General features: G+C 34.2%; 7 protein-coding genes across 7 annotated transcripts; 4 read left to right on the top strand and 3 right to left on the bottom strand.

The window, feature by feature from the left end:
• Nucleotides 1-5,277: 5,277 nt before the first annotated feature.
• Nucleotides 5,278-5,481, bottom strand: RO3G_13650 (uncharacterized protein; the record flags this gene model as incomplete). The annotated part of the gene is made up of 1 exon (XM_067668234.1): nucleotides 5,278-5,481. One exon carries the CDS (start codon nucleotides 5,479-5,481, stop codon nucleotides 5,278-5,280), a length of 204 nt encoding a protein of 67 aa, XP_067524335.1.
• A 2,773-nt stretch (nucleotides 5,482-8,254) lies between these two features.
• Nucleotides 8,255-10,034, top strand: RO3G_13649 (uncharacterized protein; the record flags this gene model as incomplete). Its single annotated transcript, XM_067668233.1, has 6 exons — nucleotides 8,255-8,706; nucleotides 8,774-8,863; nucleotides 8,917-9,187; nucleotides 9,241-9,498; nucleotides 9,546-9,811; nucleotides 9,872-10,034. The coding sequence occupies 6 exons, from the start codon at nucleotides 8,255-8,257 to the stop codon at nucleotides 10,032-10,034; spliced, it is 1,500 nt and encodes a 499-aa protein (XP_067524334.1).
• Nucleotides 10,035-10,362: 328 nt separating this feature from the next.
• RO3G_13648 (uncharacterized protein) lies at nucleotides 10,363-11,934 on the bottom strand (the record flags this gene model as incomplete). The annotated part of the gene is made up of 5 exons (XM_067668232.1): nucleotides 10,363-10,643; nucleotides 10,687-10,737; nucleotides 10,930-11,078; nucleotides 11,137-11,685; nucleotides 11,735-11,934. 5 exons carry the CDS (start codon nucleotides 11,932-11,934, stop codon nucleotides 10,363-10,365), a joined length of 1,230 nt encoding a protein of 409 aa, XP_067524333.1.
• A 1,848-nt stretch (nucleotides 11,935-13,782) lies between these two features.
• On the bottom strand, nucleotides 13,783-14,031 carry RO3G_13647 (uncharacterized protein; the record flags this gene model as incomplete). The annotated part of the gene is made up of 1 exon (XM_067668231.1): nucleotides 13,783-14,031. One exon carries the CDS (start codon nucleotides 14,029-14,031, stop codon nucleotides 13,783-13,785), a length of 249 nt encoding a protein of 82 aa, XP_067524332.1.
• A 5,082-nt stretch (nucleotides 14,032-19,113) lies between these two features.
• On the top strand, nucleotides 19,114-20,038 carry RO3G_13646 (uncharacterized protein; the record flags this gene model as incomplete). The annotated part of the gene is made up of 2 exons (XM_067668230.1): nucleotides 19,114-19,709; nucleotides 19,900-20,038. 2 exons carry the CDS (start codon nucleotides 19,114-19,116, stop codon nucleotides 20,036-20,038), a joined length of 735 nt encoding a protein of 244 aa, XP_067524331.1.
• A 2,055-nt stretch (nucleotides 20,039-22,093) lies between these two features.
• RO3G_13645 (uncharacterized protein) lies at nucleotides 22,094-22,333 on the top strand (the record flags this gene model as incomplete). Its single annotated transcript, XM_067668229.1, has 1 exon — nucleotides 22,094-22,333. The coding sequence occupies one exon, from the start codon at nucleotides 22,094-22,096 to the stop codon at nucleotides 22,331-22,333; it is 240 nt and encodes a 79-aa protein (XP_067524330.1).
• Nucleotides 22,334-23,869: 1,536 nt separating this feature from the next.
• On the top strand, nucleotides 23,870-24,814 carry RO3G_13644 (uncharacterized protein; the record flags this gene model as incomplete). The annotated part of the gene is made up of 4 exons (XM_067668228.1): nucleotides 23,870-23,942; nucleotides 24,009-24,162; nucleotides 24,202-24,531; nucleotides 24,673-24,814. The coding sequence occupies 4 exons, from the start codon at nucleotides 23,870-23,872 to the stop codon at nucleotides 24,812-24,814; spliced, it is 699 nt and encodes a 232-aa protein (XP_067524329.1).
• Nucleotides 24,815-24,880: the final 66 nt, after the last annotated feature.

Here is a 24,880-nt window from a genome sequence, read left to right as displayed (position 1 = left end):
ATTTTTATCTATACTTTAATGAGTTATTAATCTAAAGAAATATTAAATTTATCTCTTTCTTTTTACAAGAGGAAAGTACTTTTCTATTGGGTAAAGTAAAAGAAATAAAAAAAAAAAGAGAAAGATATGAAACTGGGTAAAGGACTATTTTTTTTTTAGGTGCGCTTGTAAGTTTAAGTTTTATTTGTATATATGAGAGTTATAAATGGCTTGTTATGTTTATAATGATGATTATTTAAAAATGGCTTTAGATATTAACAAGTGATTGAACAAGATGATATGGATTAAGATAAACAGGCGTTGATTAACCAAAGTGATTATTTTGAAGATGACAAATAGACCAACCAGTAAGAATATGTAAAGCAAAATGTTTTTTTTAGTGTCTCTAGGACGCCCCAATCTCATATCGCTTCCCCTGCTCAAGTTACGCGGCGAGTTTGCCCACCTGGAATGGTACGGAATGTTATCCCATATAGCCTGTTTCGGGTCTAATGGGTCCACTAAGCCAAGAAGCAACAACTCGGTCAGCCTTAAGCTACAGCGTGAATGCTGCAAACTGTTTGCTACTTGAATTGTTTACCCACCTAATGCTTCAAGGTACCAGACTATCAGGCCAAGAGTTCTTGATGTATAAAGATATATTTGGAGAAGGGGCAAGACAAAACACATGCAGCACATATCTTACAAAGAGAGTCAGTGATTGTATAGAGAACAAGCGCACCAAAGAGATAAAAAGGATCTTTGTTTTGTAGCATCAGTAACTAAATGTATTTAGTCAGTTCAGTGTCTAATCATCATTATTTTTTCTACATTTTACTTTTAGCCATTTGATTTCATAAGAGCAATGTAGCAAGATAGATTATGGAAGCATTGAAAGCAAAGGAGTGATTGATAAGAGAGCATTCAGACCATCACCATTTAGAGAGAAGAGGATTCAAGCCATTAGTTTTAGAGAGAAGAGTATTTGATTTGGTAAAGAAAGAAAGAAAAAGTAAAGAAAAAAGCCCTTTAAATAGCTTTGCTTGAGGGGTCGGGCCATTTTTTGTTTATTTCCATAAATTCTTTCTTTTTCAACTATAAAGGAACGGTAAAAAGGAGAAAATATCGTTCTAAACTGACTGATAAACAAAAAAAAAAGAAAAAAAAAAAACGTAAACCGTTTCTTTTTGTTTACAATCATTACCCTCTTTATTAATTTATTATAAAAACGGCAAGAAAGGAATATAAATCATAATCTATGTTTGAAGGAATAGAATCTTTTCTCTTTATAACAAACCTCAAGTTATATAAAAAGACATTACTTTTTGTTTTGGCTTGTTTGTACAACTCTTTTCTTTATCTGCATGATTTTCATATGAAACACTAACTATCTATATATCCTTTCTATTCACTTTCAAGTATATACAAAACCAAAACAAGACTTGCCTTTGGTCTTGTATCTTTTCTTACTTTAGCTTCATAAATCTTATACAATATACTTTAGGTGAAAGGAATAATATTAATTAAAAAAAAGGGGAAAAAAAGAGAGAGGAGTCAGCTTCCGTGTGTAACCCTCATGGAATACCAATTCAGACAAATAAATAATAAAGCCAAAAGTAAAGTAGTATTCTTTTTTTAGTAGTATCTTTTATGTAAGAAATAAAACATATAAAAAAAAGGTAAGTTATCAATGAATTTTCAGAGGGGGGAAACCATTAGATGCTAATTAGTTTTATCTATAAAAGACTTGCATAAAAAACTTGATTGTATGTGTTACTCTTTTGAGACTGATAGAAAATAACTATGATGTACGTATGTAAATAAAGGATGAATACAATTTAAGCAAAAGCACACTATCCAAACATTAAAAAAAAGGAAAAAAGAAGATAGGAGATTACTTGTAATTGGAACCTTGCATTATCCTAAAATCAAAGTAACTTAGTTTACTATTTGATATAAAGCAATTTATAACTAATGATTGATATAATTCAGTTCATCAGTTAATACTCAAAGCTTGATTTCTTTTTTCACTATAGCTAAGAGCGCTATTAGAAATATAACGTACCATCTTAACCTATTCAAATTCACTGACAACATTTTTCAATTCAATTTCCTTTCAGAGAGCATGCTTCATATTTTAAAATTTCTTACCTTTGAATTGTAACTTGCTTCTTTTCACTTTTCAAATAAACCATATGCTTGGATGATCTTTTATTCTAGCAAAAAATGTATAATAATGCTTTGTTGACAAGCATACAACATCGTTCTTGATGATAAAGATACCGGTGTGTTTTGATTGGTTTCATTCAAGCCGACAATGAATTAGAAGAATAGTTAGTCTATCAATGACTTTTTTTTTCACAGCTAGTGGTGATTGCTTGTATTTGATCAAAGTGTATTCCTAAGGCTGTTATATTCTCTACACTCATCTACATGATCATCAGCATAGAGTCCTTTATTGGTTTTCTGTAAAGGCTTTATATACGATATGATTCAAACGATTAGATTTTTTATAATTCTAGCCTTATTCATACTCTATACTGTCTTCCATCCTTGTATGCTAGTAGTGATTTATGTCCTATCTTGTTTCATTGTTGACCTAAATGATCTCCGGAAATAAAATAAAAAAAAAAATCCAAATAAGGAAAAAGTGATAAGTGAAAAGTGGGAAAGATCAATTGCTGTAAAGTAGCCTCAATAAGCTATATACATGATTAGTTGCTATGTTAAACTCACTTACTATCCAAAACTACATTTAAAGAACATTTAGTGTACATGCGTCTAACCCCAAAACGACAAGTATAAAGACGCTTTATGATACTTGCTGGTTTAGAGAGGAGATTGAAATAGTATTCATTATACGCACTCTAATTTTCTTAACACGATTTATCTGTTTTATTTCTTTTCTAATCTTTATAGGAAAAGGGATTGAGATTAAAGAAATGCAATAAAAAAGGTTTACAAAAGGTTTGGATTTTAGATGAAAAAGAATAGATAGAATGGACTCGGCACTTTTGAAGAGCAATTACCTCAAGGAATGCAATAAGAAGTTGGCTTGAATGAAGGCAATTGTGATAATGATGTAAGAAGCTTTTTTTGCTTCTCAAAAAGCAAACAAGACTGTAAATAAGGGGTGGTAGAGAGAAATTAAAAACAAAAAGAAGCCAAAAGACAGTCTATAATAACAAGGTGTTTCCCTTGTTATTTATTCAACAAACAAATGATTTTAAAAAAAAAACCCAGAAACGAGGAACAGGTTAATAAGAATGGAAAAGAAGAGCTAAAAAAAATTTAGAATAGAAGAAAAAAATACAAAAACAAAGCACACAGAACACAGCAAACATCATCCAAGATGTAGATTCGGATAGAGTAATGCCACTTTTGTGAAATAAAACGGTTGACACAAATGAGGGGATTGAGCAGTGAAGATGCAGAATATATCTTGAAGCGGTACTGTAAGGATGCTGTAGAACATGAGTCAACTTTTGTTTGTAGAAAGAGATGAATATGAACAATCCAATCAACGTCTATAAGGGGAAGAGGCAGACACTGGTTTATAAAGAAAGTGGTTATTATTAGACCATTCTTTATGGACTTATTTATAGTAATGTAATGGCCTTTTAGAGCTTTATTTTACAATAAATTTTCTCTTTTTTATAGGGTATAATTATCGCAGCAGCTTGAGATAATACAGATGCCTTGTATGGCTTGCAGATAAAGGCATTTCTGAGAAAGGATGTTGCTTGAGATATCCTCGCTGTAATTTTCTATTGGTGTATTGAATTTATTCCCCCCCCCCTCCATTTTTTGATCTATTCTAATGCTGGTGATGATTAGAAAACCGATGGTAGGCCTTCTTATCGTCAGTTTCCCTGAATTGACTTAGATAACAGTAGCAGCAAGGTTCCTATAAGGGATAGCTCTAGGCTCTTCTTTTGTAATAAACTTGCAATGCTGTCAGTCAGTCATACATCTCTATGGTGAGCATATGCAACTTTTACTGTCCATCAATCAAAAGTGACCTGAAGATATGTTTAGCAATATTCCATTTGTATCAAAATATAATGCTCAGTCTACATTTGAGAGTTTAAATACATGGCTATCTATCTCTTGATCGCTTTCATCCTTTAACACTCTACTAAAAATCTCCTTGCTGATAATTTAATTCAAATTGTCGGTATTTGGTTTATATAGATTCCGTTAGTATAAATACTTTCATTCTTTAATGTATTTCTTTGTATAGATACAAAAAGTGTCATAACTGCCTATGGTTTGATCAATAATGGTTTGTTTTAGTAGTCAGTAGCTTATCATTTGAAGCTTTTTGCTTGTAGCATCCTATTGTAAATTTATTGGAAATGACATCAGGGATTGCTCTCACATGAGCCAATCTGGATGGAATCTTGTAACTTGTTATTTCAATTTTCAATCGAAATGGATATTGCACTCTGTTTATATAGTACAGTAAATCAAAATTTGGAAGGAGGATGCATTTCTTCTAAGTCTTATGACCGCTGTGAATAGCAACTACACCAAATGTAAAGTTTTTATAACCTTTGCCTACTGTCTTGAATCCAGTATCACGAATAGTTTGTGCAAATTTTTCTTGAGGAAAAAACTTGCAAATGCTTTCTACAAGGTATTGATATGAGTCATGATTACATTCGATGATTTGATCTGAAGCAGAGATAATACCAAATGAACAGGTATCGCAAACTCTACAAACAGTGAATCATAAGGATTTGATTCTTAGTGACATTCTATATTTACTTTCCAATCAGTGGGTTATTTACCTTGCTAAACTCAAAACACATAAAATAGCCTTCCTTCTCTAATACTCTGCATGCTTATTTGACGGCCTTATCCACATGAGTGCGAGTACGGATACCAAAGGCGATCGCATAGTCATCGGCAGATTCATCAGGCATGTCCGACAGATTTTTTGCATTTTTGTACCAAGAAACTTGCTTGGTTGGCTGCAGCAGAATGAAGAAAACGCCTATCATCAAAATGATTTCCAGAATAACTTATCGTTTTCTCTCGATAAAGAAACAAAAAAGAAATAAAAAAAGAAAAGAAAAAGAAAAATACGATACAAGAAATCATTGAACACGATTCGATTTCTTTTTATAATTCATATGATTCAATAAAGAAAGCAGGTTCGTATTGCATGCAATGATAGAGAAAAAATCCTGTGTTTTGTATTTTATTAACATTTACTCGTGACGATATACTAGATCTATCAACAAGGATAAGGAAAAGAGCCTGGATTTCATAAATTATAGGAAGGTGACTATCTTAAACAACAACACCATTAGGAGGAGGAGGAGGAGGAGGAGGAGGAGGAGCAATAGTAGGACCAATGATAGGAAGACCATTAAAGAAATCATTGAAATCCAAGGGAGGAAGTTGTCTTTTTTCTAAAATAGAAGGACCAAGAGGAAGTGAAGAGACAAGCATAAAGACAGATAATAAGCCAAAGATGACAAGAACTGAATGCATTTTTATATGTAAAATAAATATTTTCTTACAATGAGTTGACTTAAGAAAAAAAAAAATCAAAAATGAAGGCTCCTTTTATATGTGCTGATGTAAGGAATTGAAACGAATTATTATTTTTACTGCAATCTATATAAGCCATCACTCATGATTGGAGGCTCCTTTGTTTTTGTAAACACGATGGTAAATTAAAAATGCACATTCTTAAAAAAAATCTGCCTTAAAAGAAGGTACATTAGGCTTGTCTAAATTTCAGGAATTGATTTATTCAAACAAGAACCATTCAAAGTGATGGATTTAGCTTATCTTTCTTTTATGATGATTATGTACCATAAATGAATGGAAAGTGTTATTTGGAGATAAGCACTATTCATTGTACATCACTTTTAAAGTATATACATTTGTACAGATAGAGCATCATCCAACCAAAAGAAAAGCAACCTTTACCTTATTGTTATTACTAAGCCACTCTACTACATGCATCATAAGGGATGTTTACTGGCATGGACAGATACTTTGGGGTACCCGAAGCATATGCCTTACTAACTTGTTAAGTCCTAATTGTAAGAATGCATTCTATCACTTGTACTCTATAGATTAGATATTGATTTGGCTCCCTATTACCTATATACTGATATATTCAGATATAACCTTCAAAGCAAGTCTCTTTACAAATTAAAGTCTTTCTAATCCATAACTATGCAAACCTTTCTTTTTTGGTTCGGATGATTGGATCATATTTAGATTTATTCTAAAGGAATAAACAGAGGTGTCTAACACATTCTACGACTTTCTCTATTACAAGGACTTACAGCACGATATGTTCTTTTTATGTATTTATTATTAATAATTCTGCTTATAGAAACGTCTACTGAAACAAGCCTTATGAACAATGGCTATATCTGATACTGGATATATAGAAATAGAGTAAATTGATGTTGAAACAAGAGAGAATGATGCTGCTACTGTCTCTCTAGTTCATGTTCTGGTAGTCTGAATGAATTTGAAGACTGGGATTGAGCCTAAGAGCATGACCATCATGTCAAGATTGAATTTGCCAAAATCTCACTTGAAATCTAACGTATCTTTACAAATTGCATTTTGAAAATAGTTGAAAAAAAATATATATACAAACAAGAATATTGACGCAAATAGAAAATCATGCTTGCTTCTTTATTTATATGAGGGCTATAATATCTAATGGTAAAAAAAAAGAAAAGAGATAAAGATAAGAATCAATAATTAGGATAAAACTAAGCATTTGTTCTCAAGGAAATAGGATCGTATATACAATCAAGAAAGATTGACGGAAAAGAGTTGGACAATGAAATGATAAGGAAAGATGAAAATAGTAGTCAATGAAGGCAGTGAATGATGTAAAACTAAGCCGCTATCGTATGCAAGCCATTAAGTAGAAATTCATTACTCAACATGCAACCAATATTACCACCAATAACATGACTGATGATTATACTCACTATCCAGTTCAGGGTGTCTGCTCAACTCAAATAATAACAAAGAAAAGGGTGACTGAGCCAATAGCAATAATGAACTATAGAATACAACTTTTCTTGTAATGAAAAATATCCCTTACACTAGTGAAAAAATGATAAAAACACGACTTAGAGATCATACTTGCGATGAGCATTACAAATCCAAAGGCTTTAACAAGAAAAGAGCTCCGTAGAGTAGAAAGGTATGGATGATCATCAAGAATTCTGATAAAATTGAGATGGTTACAAACAATGGTACTAACAATAAGGAAACAAACCTATCTTGGCACTATATTCAACTTGAATACATAAATGAGTGTAGACACCCAATTGATCAAAAGAAACGAGTTGAAAGATATTTTATTTCGACCAACGACTTTGTTGTAAGAAGAGCAAGTGTGTGCAGAATAAATATTCACATAGTCGTTTTTTAACCCTGATCTTTTTATATAAAAACGTGCTTTAATAGTACCTATTGATATTCATAATAAAAAAATTATAATACATGATTTGAAAATTAGCTCCTGCTTTAACTTATCCTTTAATTGACATAAAGATGACTTGATCTTTTATAAAGAATTCAATACAACAGTTGTACTCACTTTCTATTTTACTAAGCTGTTCCAAACGGCCTTTTTTGATGCAGTCACAGACTCTCTTTTTGATTTTATTTAGTCACCAAAAATCAATCCACAAGCCAACTGATGAATTTATCACCATTGATTGCCAGATTACACAATCCTAATTGATGACCATCTTAAACCTGGTTGTCGTTCTTGTCCACTTTGTTTTAAACTCAGTCTGGATACAAACGTCAATCACTCTGCAATACTTTTGGGAAAAACGAGGATTGTTTTGATTTAAATTAAAAAATTCAAGAATCAAGTGATATCTTTTTTATTCATTAACCCAAGAATAGTATTTTTTTATTAGGAAAGAAAAAGCTACATCAACTATTTATTTTTTTCTGTGAGAGAGAAAAAAGCGATCGATAGCCATTGTTATATCATTTTATCCAATCATGAGTTATCTTTTTTTTTTCTTGAAATACATTTCATTTGGGACAGTTTATGTTTTATCATTCGAGTGAGTTGTATCAACAGAAAAGCTTGCAAGTGGACAGCATTTGGCCCTTTCCAATCTACTTTTATGTGTAGCATCAACCCCAAAACTCGAGAGGGAACTGAATTGTATGACAAATAATGGTATCCTTGTTACACAAAACTTATTTAGAATTTTTTTGATTGTTTCAAAAAAAAACTTTTTTTTTTTTTTTTCCAAGAATGCAAGCACCACAGAATATTCCAACAATTCAAGTTGATGGCATTCAACCCAGCACACGTCAACGTTCATTTTCGCTTTCCAACCTAGTGAAAAGAACTCGACGAGCTTACTCTGTCTCATCTGCATATCCACCTTCACCTTCTCAGCAGCAGTTGGCCTTACCTTCCTTTTCATCTGACCTTTCTTCTGTCATCGAGTTGACTCCTGCTCAAAGAAGAAATTCGATTGCAGCAGCACAAAGAAAATATGAAGATTTTGAACAAAAGATTGAGGCTGCTCCACTGTTTGTATTGGTGTCTACCTATTTGAATTACTTCATCTTGATCATCTTTGGTCATCTGCGAGATATTCTCGGTAAGGTGTTTAAGCAAAAGAAATATGCACATTTGAGAATGAATGAAGGATATGCTCCTTTGGTATCTGATTTCGATTCTTTTTATACAAGACGAATGTATATGCGTATCAGGCAAGTAGTTCAACTCATGTCCATCCGCCTGTCGCTTACCCTTTTCTTCTAGGGATTGCTGGAATAGACCGACGACAGGTGTGCCTGGAAGAAAGATTACGATTTTAGAAAGAGAATCCAAAGATTTCAATCAAACTTTTAGGTAAAAAGAAAAGAGAGGGAAAAACCATCCGGTTGATGATGACATCTGTGTAGCTTGACTGGAAAGACGATGGATGCGATCAATTTCTCTTCTTATAATTATTTGGGATTTGCACAAAATGAAGGATACTGTGCAGACAGAGTAGAATCTTGTGTGACAGAATATGGCATGAGCAGTTCAAGCACACGCATGGAAGCAGGCACACTGGACATTCATCGTCATCTAGAAAAACAAGTGGCGAATTTTGTGGGGAAAGAGGATGCGGTGGTGGTGTCCATGGGATTTGCTACGAATTCGACCACGATTCCTTGTTTGGTGAGCAAGGTAAGCACACGATAAAGACAAGACAGGACTGGGATTCACATGACTATCGACAGGGTTGCTTGGTCATCAGTGATGAACTCAATCACAGTTCAATCATCTTTGGCGTTCGTCTTTCGGGTGCTTCTGTCCGTGTATTTAAACACAACAACATGATTGATTTAAGAAACGTGCTAAAGGAAGCCATCTCTCAAGGTCAGCCTAGGACCCATCGTCCTTGGAAAAAGATTGTTGTGATTGTAGAAGGACTGTATTCGATGGAAGGTTCGATCGTGAACTTGCCAGAGATTATTAAATTAAAGCGAGAATTCAAGGTAAAGACCGTCATGGACACACACACCTTGCTGATGTTTTATGTTAGTTTTATCTCTATGTAGATGAGGCACATTCCATTGGCGCCTTGGGCGAACATGGTGGAGGTGTCTGTGACTTTTATGGTATCAATCCAAAGCATGTGGATATCTTGATGGGCACATTTACAAAATCTTTTGGTGCTGCTGGTGGCTATATCGCGGGTGATAAAGCGGTCATGGATCATTTGAGATTAAAAAACCATGCTTTTATTTATGCTGAATCCATGTCGACCGCTGTTGTTCAACAAGTAAGCGCAAGCATGAGTATCATCAGGTAAATAGGGGAAAACATGTATTTTTTTTTCACAGGATTCACATGCATTGTCCACGTTAGAGGTGAAGACGGTACAAATGATGGCGTAAATCGTATTCAAGCTTTAGCAGATAATTCAAGATACTTTTCAAACGCATTAAGAAAATTAGGATTTATTGTTTATGGTGATGAAGGAAGTCCAGTCATTCCCCTTTTACTTTTCAATCCTGCCAAGATATCGTAAGCTTTTTTTTTTTTTTTTTTTTTTTTTTTTGGCAGGACAATTAACAATGTTATGACTAGTGCATTTTCTAGAGAAATGTTAAAGCGAGGAATTGCTATTGTGGTAGTAGGTTATCCAGCAACACCCATCATTAGTTCAAGAGCTCGTTTTTGTATATCATCTGCACATACACGTAAAGATTTGGATGAAGCAATTCAACATATTAGTGAAGTAGGAGACACTCTTATGCTTAAATTTAAACCAGAACAAAAATAAACTATTGTGTAAATAAAAATTGTTTTGTATAGTATCATTTTTATATACATGCTTTCTATATATGTGTAACAGTTTATACATCTTTTAACCATTCGTTTTCAAGCATTTGACTAGCAGACGCACGTTTTGTGATGTCCATCTCTAACATGGGCAACAAAAAGGCACTGATCGCATCTGCATCCTCTGGTGGAACAAGGAACGTGTCATGAAGCACATCCCTCAATCGACGATACCTTAGTTTTTTTATATGTTTTAATTTGCCAGAACGATCAAAGAATTCACGAGAGAATTCACCACCAGTGGTTAAGGCTCTTGGTACTGTACGTAATAATTCTAATATCTGAGCAAGATGATCTAATAAAGAATGAGTCCATGTAATCCATATCTATCAACTTACCATCGTCTTTATTATATTTTGATCCTGCTCTAGGATCAAACAAGAATTCACCTGTTAACAATTCAAAAAACTAGAGAATCATTAGTTTCATCAGTTTACAAACCCTAGATTACAGTACCATACATGAAGCACTCCACATGTCTGCTTTATGTGTCCATCTGGCTCCTACAATGACTTCCGGACTACGATATTGTCTTGTTTGAATGATATGCGTATATTCGCCATCCATCCAGCAAGCATTACCAAGATCAGCAATCTTGACCACAATGTCACTAAATGCATCCTTTTCTTTATTTTTTTCGCTGATAATAGCTGCAAAATCCAATACAGATGAAGACATCACTTTATGAGATACTTTTAGTTGCTGCATTTTCCCTTCTATTTCATCCACACTATACAAAAAAAAAGTCAATGAGACCTGCTGACTCGATGCAGAGACCAAACACTTACCCATCTTCATTCTGACTCTGCTGCTGCTGTTGCTGCTTTTTTAATTTCTTTTTCAATCTCTTTTTGCGATTCTTTGACATGCCCGTCGTATCCACATTTTCTAACAATGATTTGGGCTGCTCTTTGTATTCTCCACGCAACACATCGGCTGTTTCCTTTCGGAGGTACTCTTCAATATCTGGAATCCAAACCAACACGTTCTCTGGCTTCAAATCAGTATGCACAATCCCACACTCTCGGTGTAGATAATCCAACCCTTCCAGGACCTGTTTGGCAATTCGCTTGACGATCGGCTGTGGTATGCCCTTGTAGTTGTATCGCTTCATCAGTGACAGCAAACTTTCACCGAGCACTTCAAATGTCATGCAGGCATGTTTACCGTGAGGACCCTCATGCCAAAAGTAATTGAGCAGCTGAGCGACGTGTTGCCAACCTTTGGAAGCACTGTTGGTCGATCGTACGGATTCCAATAGTTTGATTTCTTCCAACGCGCTTTCGGTATATCGGTGAGCGGATTTCACAATCTTGAGTGCCACATGACGATCTTGACTAAATTCAATGTCAATAAAGCTCATTTCCTTTTCTCGAGTCAACTTACAGCGTATCAAAGGCTAACCATACCGTCGAGAAATGACCCCAGCCTAGCTTTCGACAAATTATGTATCGACCATTATCGAACCGATCCCCCAGCTGAACAGGATGGTAACCTCCCTTTTTGTAATCTTCAACGTATTCTTCTTCATCTGATTGAATCGATTCAACATCAGAATAATCACTTTCTGAGCCACTATTGGACATTACTGAGAAAGACTTGGAAAAAAAAAAAAAAAAAGGAACAAGAATTCAAAACCAAGAGGTTTTCTGTCTTGCGGGGAAAATTATTTTAACCAATCATTCAAAAGTTTCCTTCAGCTTAGGGTATATATACACACATGAAGCATCATTTGTCCAATCTGTCGTGTTCTTTAGATTACACAGTAATAAAACCCCATTAATACATTCATATACTATCAAATTCAGCTTCATCTTATCCGGTCTAAGCTCAGCTGATTCTCATCCACTTTGGGGATAATCACAGAAGCTCTATTGCCCTAAAATTGGCACATTCTTTCCCAAGGCATATTCGTATTGAAAGCGATGAATAAAGAAGAATTCATTGTTGCTTATTTCTATATATCTGTTTTCATTCCTTTTGATAAAGATGTATGGAAAGGTGAACCACTTGGTACAAAGGCACCTGTTTATCATTCTGGTGACCATCAGAATCGTACCTTTATCAACTCATCTACAATGATTTTCTCACATATCTCACATTGATCACGAATGCTCTTTACATGCCATTGAGAATATAAAAATAAAGGCAATTTTTTCTGAATGTACTAGTGGTTAATGTATACCTTGTCCATCTTTAAACCTATACACATTGTCTAGACGAAAAAGTCTCTAATTTTCCAACGCTCTCTTATTTGATCTAGCCAGTAGTTATCCATTTATGATTTTGCAGGTTTTACAATTTTGTTAAATGTTTCCATACAAATGCTCTTGTATAAAGCTCTTTGTATAACCATTAATCCCCCCCCCAAGACTTTCGTGCTCTAATCTATGATAATGGTGTAGAAGTTTCTTTTGTTTTATTCCTGTTCTTTTCTATTCTTGTCATGCCCAATGGAGACGACTTAGTCCTCGTGTAGTGTCATTATTACTAAAAGAATCAATATGCTGATTTTACACTATAGATTCAGCTGACAAGCCACTTTCTTTACCTGTTGTACCTTTGACCCATGTCTTTGTCGAGCCATATCATCAATCATTATCATGCTCGTAAACTATCATCTGTCTCGTGATACTATCGAATCCTGCTCTAAACATCACTTAATTGTTTTTAAAAAAAGAGCAAGTTCAATTGATGTATTGTGTTTCTTTAGCCTTATTCAAAAAAAAGACATGCCTTACCATCCAGTGGTTGCATTAGCCTGCATGATTGATTGTTGTCAAAGCTCAAAATTGAATATCTAACATCAGTTGGGGCAAATGATCATGTAAACAATGAGGAAAGGTATGCCATCAGTTTGAAATTGAACAAGAAATGATAATTAACTTTGTCGTCATACGTACGAAAGAGAAGGATATAAAGAGAAGAAAACGAGTGTTGATATTAAAGTAACAATGTAGAATACTTGTCTTTAAATGATCAAGCAATGAATTCGTCTTGTTTTGTACAAAGAAAGCAATAGTTCTACATTTAAAAAAAATGAAGAGAATCGTAACAAAGCCTTGGTTGCATTGGTTTGAGGGGGTTTTCTTTGTAAATGTCTTTCTTGCTTCTTACTTTCGGTTTCATTTAATGTCGATTACCTTTTTAAATGGCCTTAATTGCATCTATGTTTTTACTCTAGAGTGCTTCATGAAATATAAAAATCTCCAAGTTCAGAAAGAAGTCAGCCTATAAAACTTTTTTTTCTTCATAAAACAGTTGGAACAGTCTAAAAGCATTTTAATATTTCAAAATAAACAGTAGATAAAACATGTCAAGTATTGGATTAGAATTAAGAAAACAACTTTTTATTTACAGGTATAGAAATGATAATATTAGTAATAATAGGCAAGGGGTATTTATAATACAAAAGAGGGACTTTGATCAAGGAATTAAGCAGAGCGAGCGACGCTTTCGGCATATTTTTCTTGGCGATGGAGCTTGACATCGATCATTTTTCCTGTAGTCCAAAGGAAGCAAGTAACAGCAACACCAATATAGAACAAGGTACCATCTGTCAAAACAGGAGGGTTTGCGTATGGATAAGATGCTTTTCTTTTAGAGAGAACAACAGATTCTTCAGCGTTGACAAGAGTAAAAGTCAATAAGGCGATGAAAAGAGCAGCGATAAAAGAACGCATGTTTTTTTTTTGGTAGATGAAGAAGTTGAAAGATTGATAAGATAAAAAGGGTCGTTTTCTCCCCCTCTTTTTATATTTGACAGGGGAAGAGAAAGATCAGATATCAAATTTTTTCACTAACCGATGACCCGGGACTTTGTCATTTCTATGGAAACACTGTATCTTTTTGGTAAATTATCTGATTTTCACCTTAAAGATCCGACATTTATTATCTGATGATAACAGAAAAATTAGTCTAGGAACAATACAAGTGTTCATTAAACGTATTACTCCCTGTTTGACTCAAAATAATTCACGATCCTTTCTTGATCTGTTATTTATGGTTATATAATATGAAGTAGATTGTATGATCAAGTGGATATGAATAGATCAAAGGTGATGATGGATTCAATCCCCATTGATTAATGTACCCGCTTGGATGAAAAGTACAGTTACACGAATACATCAATCAGATTCAGGTGTTTGTACTCTATATACATTCGATCAAAAAAAAAGTTGATAGACAAAGCCAAGTTTACATTAAAAGTCGCTCATATCAATCCTGATCAAGTCAATTTAAGCAAGAATGCATATGGTAATCGAAAAAACAAAGTCGTTAGGTCCAGGCGATGAGTGAGATCAATGAAGTGAATTTGCATCTGATAAAAAAAATTTTTTTTGTGGGTTCTGAAGATTTGAATACCGAAACCAATGGCAACAATTCCTTATTTTGTATTACATCTTGTTGTTCTTTCTAGTTTGATGATTTACAACATCCGAATACAGCCGATTTACAATCAGTCTTTATACTAAATAGCCCCTCTCTTTCTCTCTGAAACAAAATACGAAACATTTGCTTTGATGTTTACAAAAAAAGAACGCGCTTGACCGATGAAACTGAACAAAATGAAATACCTATGATTACGCACAAAGCACTTTTGAATGTAAATCGTGTTATAATAACAAAATCACCTTTTGATTTGTATTCATTCTTTTTCGATTGTTCCACTGAGATGCATGTAACAATGCGTCCATTCGGAAGAACGATAAAATCACGACATGTTTTTATCAAATTCAATGAATAGAGATTGATGATTGGAGAGGGGAAAAACTTTTTTGTAGAGCGCACGAGAACAAGTGGACAAAGGAAAGGAACGCGTCTAGAATGGAAGGTTTGACAAGGGATTGTTTTCCTCCATTTTGTTTTATCAAAGAGAAGAGGAGTGCTGTTTAAATGAAGATTTAACAAGTATATTTGAACAAGCTAGAGTGCCTCCTTTCCTCTTTCTCACCCACAATACTAACCTTTTTATCTTTTCAAATACTCAAATAGCTTATTCAAATCACTTTTTATTTCAACACGGGAGCTGGTATGAAACACGAAAAAATCTTTTCAATCCTTGGCGAAATTAACTTGAAACCATGTTGAAATATCCGACCCATACTATGTTACGTAATAGATGCACTTACTTTCAAATACCTACAAAATTATATTAAACAAAAGATGTACCACATGTTTGCAATTTCTTTTCCTAATCATTATGTTTCTTTTTACTTGTTAAGGAAAAAAAAACAAGAAGGCTTAACTACATAATATCATTTGAACTGAATACATTGATAATTGTTGTATGACAAACAACGGTATATCTTCAACGATTAATAATGAGCATATTAGATATAAGAAAGAGATGAGAAATTGAATATATTATGTTTACCAATACTTGATGAAATCAGAGTCTTTTTTCATATCAAACTGCCTTAAATAGTTTTATTATTGCCTTTTCATCATTTTTACTGTGTTTCCTACCTTCTTTTATCGCTTAAAGAAAAATTGCTCATCAGATATTCCTTAGATTTATCACACTAATAATACATTATAATTCAAGTGCTTGATACTGTCCATAAAAATCATATTCTATCTCATTTGCGCGTACTGGTTTTATAAGCCACGTTCTCCTTATGAATAACAAGATTATTTTTTTTTTTTTTTTCATGCAGATATAAAACCAACCTGTGAGATTGAATCTTCGCCTTCCTCTTCTTTTATGCTTTTGCATTGAATTTAACGTCTTGAATGAACAAAATATAGTTTATTCATAAAGATGGTTCAATGACAGGATAAAATATAGATATGACAGCAAAATTATAAAAGAACATGTATAATACTACATCCAAGCCCTTTTTATACCAATCATCAATGAAATGACTGTCTTTGCTTAGTCACTGCATTGCCTAGGTACTCTTTCAGAATACAGTCTTCTTACAACATTTGTCTTGTTGTTAAGAGATCAGCATGACAGATGTCCATACTTTGAATAGGCATATTTCTGTATCATTTTCTGCTTCAGCTTTTCATCTTTTGTCAGCATTGAAGTTTGTCATTAATGAGATAAAGAAATAAAAGATCATTGTCAATCGCATTTCATAAGGATGTGTAAAGTATTTCATGTCTTTATATATTGTTTTTCATCTTCTTTGATTCTTATAGCCCACCAACCATTTTCTTTCTGTTTATGGAATTTGATAAACGATGTATTTTTTCTGAATTTTTAATAAAACATGATTGATATCTATACATCATATGTACTCTTATGTTTTGCTGTATGGCTTATATACCAATATAAGCTGCATTTTGTGTAAGTTGAGATTATGGAAAAAGATCTATGAATCATCACTCATAGATCTGACTCTGAGCCCAGAGTTTATAACACTTTGTAAACTCATTTTGATTTGTCTTTTTTCTTTTTTTTATAAGCAATCCTTGTTGCAGCAGAATGAAGAAAGCGCCAAAGCAAAAGCCTATCATCAAAATGATTTCCAGATTAACTTGTCGTTTTCTCTTGATAAAGAAACAAAAAAGAAATAAATAAATAAAAAATATGATACAAGAAATCATTGAACACGATTTGATTTCTTTTTATAATTCATATGGTTCAATAAAGAAAGCAGGCTCGTATTGCATGCAATTATAGAGAAAAAAATCCTGTGTTTTATATTTTATTAACATTCACTCGTGATGGTATTTTAGGTCTGTCAACAAGGATAAGGAAAAGAGCCTGGATTTCATAAATTATAGGAAGGTGACCACCTTAATCATCGCCAATAGGAGGAGGAGCAATAATACCCAAATCTTGCTAAAGGGCAGGAATAAAAGTGAAATCACTCAACTGTCGTTTTTCTAATGTAGCAGGACCAAGAGGAACTGAAGAGACAAGCATAAAGGCAGATAATAAGCCAAAGATGACAAGAACTGAGCGCATTTTTATATGTAAAATAGACTAGTTGGCTGTAATGAGATTATTTAGGAAAAAAAAAAAAAAAAAAAGCAAAAATGAAGGCTCCTTTTATATGTGCTGATGTAAGAAATTGGAACGAATTATTGTTTTCACTGCAATCTATTTATGCTATCACTTATGACTGGAAGCTCCTTTGTTTTTGTAAATACGATAGTAAATAAAAAATGCACATTCTTAAAAGAAACCTGCCCTAAAAGAAGGTACATTAGGCTTGTCTATATTTCAGGAATTGAAGTATTCAAACTGGAGCTATTCAAAGCTATAGACTAGGCTCACCCTCTTTTTATGGTGACTATGTACTATAAATGAATGGAAAGCATTATTTAGAGGTAAACACTATTCATTGTACGTCACTTTTAAAATATATACGTTTGTACAGATAGAGCATCATCCAACCAAAAGAAAAGCAGCCTTTACCTTATTATTACCACTAAGCCACTCTTCTGCATATATTACAAGGGGTGTGCACTAACATGGATAGATAATTTGGTATTCAAAACATGGATCTCACTAACTTGATAAGTCCTAATTGTAAGAATGCATTCTATCACTTGTACTTTATAGATTAGAGACTGATTTGGTTTCCTATTACCTATATACTGATATATTCAGATATAATCTTCAAAGCAAGCCTCTTGACAGACTGAGGTCTTTCTAATCCATGACCATGTAAACCCTTCTTTTCTTGTTTCGAATGATTGAATCATATTTAGATTTATTCTAAAAGGAATAAACAGAGATGTCTAACACATTCTACGACTTTCTCTATCACAAGGCCTTACAGCATTATATGTTCTTTTTATTTATTTATAGTTAAGCATTCTGCTTGTAGAAATGTCTCTATCCGATATTGGATATATTGAAATCGAAGAGATAAATAATGAAGCAAAAGAGAGTTATGCTGCTCTTTTCTTTCTAGTTCATATTCTGATTGTTTGAAAGGATTTGAATAGACTGGGATTGAGACGAAGACTGTGGTTCATCGTGTCAAACTTGGATTTGTCAAGGTTCAATTCGGAAACAAAGTTCGAATGTTTCTTAACTTGCTCTTAAAGAAGAACGAAAGAATCAAGGCTCTGAAAAGCAAGATGAAGAAAAACGGGGGAACAGAGAAAGAGATTGCGGCAACCACAAAAACAATAACAGAGCAGATAAATAAGGTCAAGCTGGATATATCGTCAAGAAACGTTGAAGATATGCCTAAAGAGTTTTCTCTTCAAATGATTTAAATAAAATCCGTAATCTTTTTAACTCATATTCGACGGATTATCGATTTTCGAAAAGCTCGATCTATTACGACTGTAAAGCTAACCCTCTCAAACACATAAAAGCGTACTATAGACTACAAGCATGTGCGAAGCGCTTCAAAACAAATCATTCAATTGCTTTCCATTAAGAAAGGGCTTCATACCATCGTACATGACGATTGATACGTATATTTTAAATACTCAAATCTTGAAGAATTCCATCATCAGCCATTTGGATAAAGAAGTAGTATGGGGAGCCGTTCTTGATATTACGTCAAAGGCGATGAAACCACAAGGAGAAAGAAAGTTCATGAAGTTTAGAGGGTACGATATACACAGATGGCGTAGGTGTGCCGGTATTAAAGCAAAACTACGATACGAAGAAGAAAGGTGGCAGCAGTGGCGGAAAGCCAAAGTCTATTGAAGCAGACGAATTCCAGTACATTGAGAAGTTGGGAAAAAAAGATTTATTGGCTGGTATTGGCAAATGTGTATTAATTGATTCTGGCCGTCGAGACTTGCTTTGCTGTGTGCATGAAAAGAGCACTGTTGAAAATAAAATGATTTACCGATATACAAGCAACCAAAAAGCAATCAAAACTAAATCCAGAAAATTCAGGAAGCTCAGGAACAACTTGAAGAGAGATGAAGTGATTGTAGCCGAGCTTTTCCTACCACATTTCAAACCTTCAACTGTCAACAAAGACAAGTTTGTCGAGTATCTTCAAGAAAGAGCCAAAGTCATCCCAGTCATGAAAGCGTACTATTTAAATGAAGATCGTCCTGCAGCAGAAGATCAGGGTGCCGGTGATTTCTTACCTTTTAGAAAAATGAAGCTCTCAAGTTTCATCAATCAGCAACAAGCAGACAAACGGCTAGTCAAGAAGCTTAGAGAGAGGTTTGGGAATGATGCTATCTTAATACTTGGTAATTGGTCGGCAGGAAATGTAAAGTATCATGGACCCATTAGAGGCGTCGGAATGAAAAGAATGCTAGCCAAAGAAGGCTTCCAGGTGTACCTCCTTGATGAGTTCCGGACTTCTAGTCTGTGCCCTTCTTGCCAGAACGGTGAACTTGAAATGTTTAAAAAAGTACAGAACTCTAGACCATATCAAAGAGAAAAGCATCCCATTGCAGATCGTCATGGCTTTTTAAGGTAAGTGCTTTTTATATGCAAGTAAAAGAAAAAAAAATAACAAGCTTTCATAATCTCTGCTCAGGTGCAAAAACCAATAATGTTTAAAGGTTGTGACGAGCACAATAGAAGCTACTGATAAAGTTTCTCTTCATCGTCTTTGGAATCGTGATATGGCTGCTACATTAAACTTTAGACATATCCTTTTTAGCCTGCGTGCAAATGGTGAAAGACCAGAACGTTTCTGCAGATTGAAGAAATCTCTCTCCACCAACTCTAAAAGAAAGAATATATCATCATCATCAGCTAGCACCAGTCGACTGACAAAAAGACCAAATAATCCTTTGTAGTTACCGCTACATTAATCCCAGATACAGTGTGAGTCTTTGAACAATAATATAAGGGGTTGCTCGTCAACATTTTTTTTGAACATGTGTCTACAAAAAGAACCTGCATCGTCTAATTTGTTTTGCTCACTTGTCTCAAAAAAAATTGGCGTTCATCTCTTTTATCTTTTAAGCCGTCTAATTTATTTTATTAAATCATCTCATTTTAGATTAAAACACTGTATTAGGTACTTTGCTGACTTTGAACATTCTTACTGACCATTTACAAGACAATACACTATTCACGAGGAACTTTAGGTAGATTGATATAATTCATGGAAGAAATAATTCTTCTGCTTTTTTTTTTTTATTTAAAAAGAAAAAGTGAATAAACATGGTCAATTTACACATTCATCAAAACCTACAACCTGTCATATAATGAGACACTATTATCATAATCAAACTCTTTGTTATTATTTACCTTCTATTTCCACCTGTTGTAATGTCATAATATACTTTCCGTTTGTCATTTTTTCAACATGATTGTTCGAGCCCTCCGTTTGATAAGAATAATCTGATTCATCTGTGGTAAATGAATCAAATTCTTCTAATCGAGCACCAGTTTCTATAGTGGTGGACTTGATTCCCGTGGAAAAGAACAGTCCATAGCATGTTGATTACCACTGTTATAATTACTATCGATTTCGCTAGGTCTTTGTTTCTCTAAATTTCCATAGTTGATCTATTGATTGACACCATGGCGCAAAGAATTGCTAAACATGATAAGCTATTTACAGTTATATTGCTTCTCTTGCCGGTACGAGATTTTCTTTTAATATACAGTGCATCAAACACCTGCTTTAATGCTTTCGCTAAGCATGGTTTTCCTATCATTATTATTGATATACTTGATAGAATACTCAAATCCATACATCCTACTGTAGCCGCAACTATGATTTATAATACAATATTAAAATCGTATCACTTTCCCCAGCATTGGTTCAACAAGGCTGATCAAATCAATATACAGAAAAGCACCTTTGGATTGGGTACTTGCTCATAGGTACTGGATTAGTATCAGTTTCAGAAAGGCTATCTAGTCTGACGAGTAGAAAATCAACACTTAGGACTCTGATCAAGTTCGATTAGTGTCTGCTTAGAAGCTTACTATAGCCTCATCATGTAATTTCAATGTAAAGCACAGGGGTGAAAATGTTGTGATGTAGGTTTGTATGACTTCAGATGGGTATGTCTCTGAGATATAGGAAAGCAGAATGACTTTGCCAGGTTCATTCATATTCTAATAACAAGACTTAACACTCTTAGTCATTCACAGTTGGGAGATGGCTATTTCACTTTTCAGCACGATGATGACCCCAAGCATACTATCAAAGTAACAATAGTCCATCATAAATAGAGAAACAAATCATCCGATACTTTTTTGGCCTAATTGATTGTTTGATGTAAACACAGTCGAGTAAATGTGGAGACATTTGTACTTGAAATGATCTCTTCATGAAGAAAGGTTAAGGATTGAACATGACTTATGAGAAGAGATTAAAATCTAAGCAGGAAACAGCTGATAGTATGTCAACTAGACTTCAAATTATAATGAAAGCTAAGGATGGAAATACTAGAGAGCATTGATTTTTTATGTAGTTGAGAATATTTCAGTCATGGGCTTTAGAGTCCTTTGTGATGAAAAGGTAGGTGTAATAAAGAACAGATCTTCTTCTTTTAACAAAGGTCATAAGCTCTAACTGTTGTATATTCAATTAGATTTCTCAACAGGCTATCCGTTCATAAACCGCGCTCTTGTCAATCAGTGACGTCTTGTTTATCCGATAAGTCTACAATCTGTATCATTTTACTTGACCACTTGCACCTTCATCAAGGTTCGCCTTCAGCAGCACTTTATCCCAGGGGTTTTTTAGCCCTCTTTTCTTGTTCGAATCCGGACAAAAGGAGAGGAAAAAGATGTCACGTGCCTTGTGTTGTCTATAAACAAACGTAATACGAGTGTCAAAATAAGAAACTTGGCTTTTTTTATAATTTTTTTTTTGTCCATCTTTTTTTTAAATGAGTCATCGAATGGAAGAAAGTGATGCAAGTGAAGTTGATTTAGACTTGGCTAATCATCAAGAAGAGGAGGAAGAGGAAAATTGGCAAGATGCAGAATCAGAACAACACAGTGAAAAAAAGGAAGAAAAGAAATTTACGATTGATGAAGAAAACCTTCGAAAGAAGATTAAAGCCATTCAACAAGATGCCAAGTTGAGTCCACAAGAGAAAGCAAAAAAGATTCAAGTAAGGGATTAGGTAATATGTGTGTCTATGTGAGGTACTTATTCTGTAGCTCTTGATGTCTCACGGCATCAGCCATGCTTCAAGCAGTCAAGAGAACTCAACAGAGGACGGTTACAGTAAAAGTTATAATGTAAATGAAGCATACGAGAGAGAGAGAGAGAGAAATAGTGGATTAATAACCCATTGACAGAGAGAGAATGTGTTGGGCTGTAAACATTATCAGAGGAACTGTAAACTTGAAGCGAATTGTTGTGGTAAACTGGTTTCTTGCCGTTTTTGTCATGATGATGTCGAAGATCATGCTATTGTGAGGTAATGAGGAGCATTGGGAGTGAGATGATGCTGACGGACAGGATAGGCAAGATACAAAGAACATGCTTTGTATGATTTGTTTAAAACTTCAACCTGCAGGACAATATTGTGAATATTGTAATGAACAGATGGCATGTTATTATTGTGACAAATGTAAACTGTGGGATAATGATTCAAGCAAATCAATTTATCATTGTGACGAATGTGGTATTTGTAGACAAGGAAAGGGATTAGGAGAAGACTTCTTTCACTGTAAAAAGTGTAATATATGCATGTCAATATCAATGAAGCAACATAAATGCATAGAAAGGAATTTAGAATGTGATTGTCCTATTTGCGGTGAATATCTATTTACGAGTACATCCACAGTGATCTTTATGGTAAAATGATATCCAATAAGATGAAGATATTGATTTAAATATTAGCCTTGTGGACATTGTATACATAAGCATTGTTATGCAGATTATATTCAGACATCTTATCAATGCCCTACTTGTTTAAAATCATTAAGAGACATGTCTGGTTATTTTGATAGGTTAGACAAAGAATTAGAACGACAACCGATGCCACCTGAATACGAAAAGTTTATTTCACACATATTCTGCAATGACTGTGAAAAGAGAACGAGAGCAAAATATCACTTTTTTTATCACAAGTGTGGTTCATGTGGTAGTTTTAATACAACTGTACTAAAGACAGAAAACACTGAAGAAAAGAGTACACAACCCATCTTACCACAAATATCATCCAATGAAGCCTTTGGATTAGATGGCATGATGAATCAATCCACGAGTAGTCATTACGATAGAAATTCAATGCCAGGACCAAGTTCATCAGGAACTGATCCTGATTTAAATGAAGGCTAAATAAACATCATCTCTGTTTTTATTCAGAAAGCAGGGGGGGAAAGGGGGGAAGAAATAAATTCTGTAATGTTTTGTTACACACCTCCATTTACATGTCATGAACAATAGTTTCAAAGGTATAAACTCTAAAAGAGTTTAGAGCGGATGTCGTTGAAATGTAGGATGAGTCAACAGACCACGTTTTGATGACTTTTAATCTTCACCTCATTCTCCCTCTCTCTCTTTTTCTCTCTTTCCCTCTTTCTTTTTAATGTTGATTTTTATTAAATTTTTATTTTTTTTTTTCTGCAGAAAAAAAAAAGGTAGAAAAAAAAAATAAACACCGTTTTTTTTCTCTTCTTTTTCTCTCTTTCTTCTTTTTACTTGTATCATGCACATTCCATCAGGTTGTTCAAAAATAGAAAACTCAATCATCATTGATAAAATTAAAGGCTTAATATTTGGTAAAGAAATAATAAAAAAAAAAAAATGAAATAAATTTTTTTTTTTTCATATAAACTTTATATTAGGTGCTATATTAGGAGATAGCATTGGTATAGCAACAGAAGGATTAACAAAGGATGAAATAAAAAAAATATACGGAAAAGGACCAATAAGGTTTGGTATGGATGAAGATGGTATACCATTCATAAGAGATGACTATCGATCTCATTTTGATGAAAAGTAAGTCTTTTAAAAAAGTATCCATGAAAATATTAATAGAAACAACAGTGACTTTGGTCAAGATTCAGAACAGATATTACTTGTTGTTCAATCCATTTTAGAAAACAATGGTTATTTTCATCAAAAAGATTTAAAAAACAGATTAACCAAACAAGTAAATCATACCATCTCGCTCCATTCTTTACTCATCCTCCCTCCTCCTCAGAACGATCCACCTTCTCCAGCCCTTGTCCGAGCACCACTGTTGGGTGCAGTCAAATTCTGGGATGGCACGAGTGTCATTGAAAACGCGATTCACAGCTGTCAACTGACACGTTCCGACCCACGCTGTATGATCTCTTGTCTGGTGGTCTCTATCCTCGTTGCTAGGTAACGACCTAAAGCGTTGCATGCCAACAAACAGTCACACTTTTCATAGACTCTTGAGAGGACAAGAGACCGAGATCAAGGCCCAGCCGTCGTCGATACCCACCCCACTTCACTCGCCCCTCTTGACCGATTATTTCATAGACAGCCTCACGACCGACCAAGCCCTCCAGATCCTCGTCCAGGACGTGATCGAGACCAACAAACACATCTTTCAGAGTTCCTTTCTGGATCCTCTCCTGACCGATCCCAGTCAAATCTATCATCAATTGATCTCTTGTGCTGAACCTAATTCGATCGCCAGTCTTCAACTCGACAAATCGACCAATGTCCTTCACACCCTCGCCGCCGC

Source organism: Rhizopus delemar, genomic scaffold, assembly GCF_000149305.1.
Source record: "Rhizopus delemar RA 99-880 supercont3.12 genomic scaffold, whole genome shotgun sequence".
Lineage (NCBI taxonomy): Eukaryota > Fungi > Mucoromycota > Mucoromycetes > Mucorales > Rhizopodaceae > Rhizopus > Rhizopus delemar.
The sequence above is the reverse complement of the archived record's forward strand: the minus strand, read 5'-3'. Positions and strand labels throughout refer to the sequence as shown.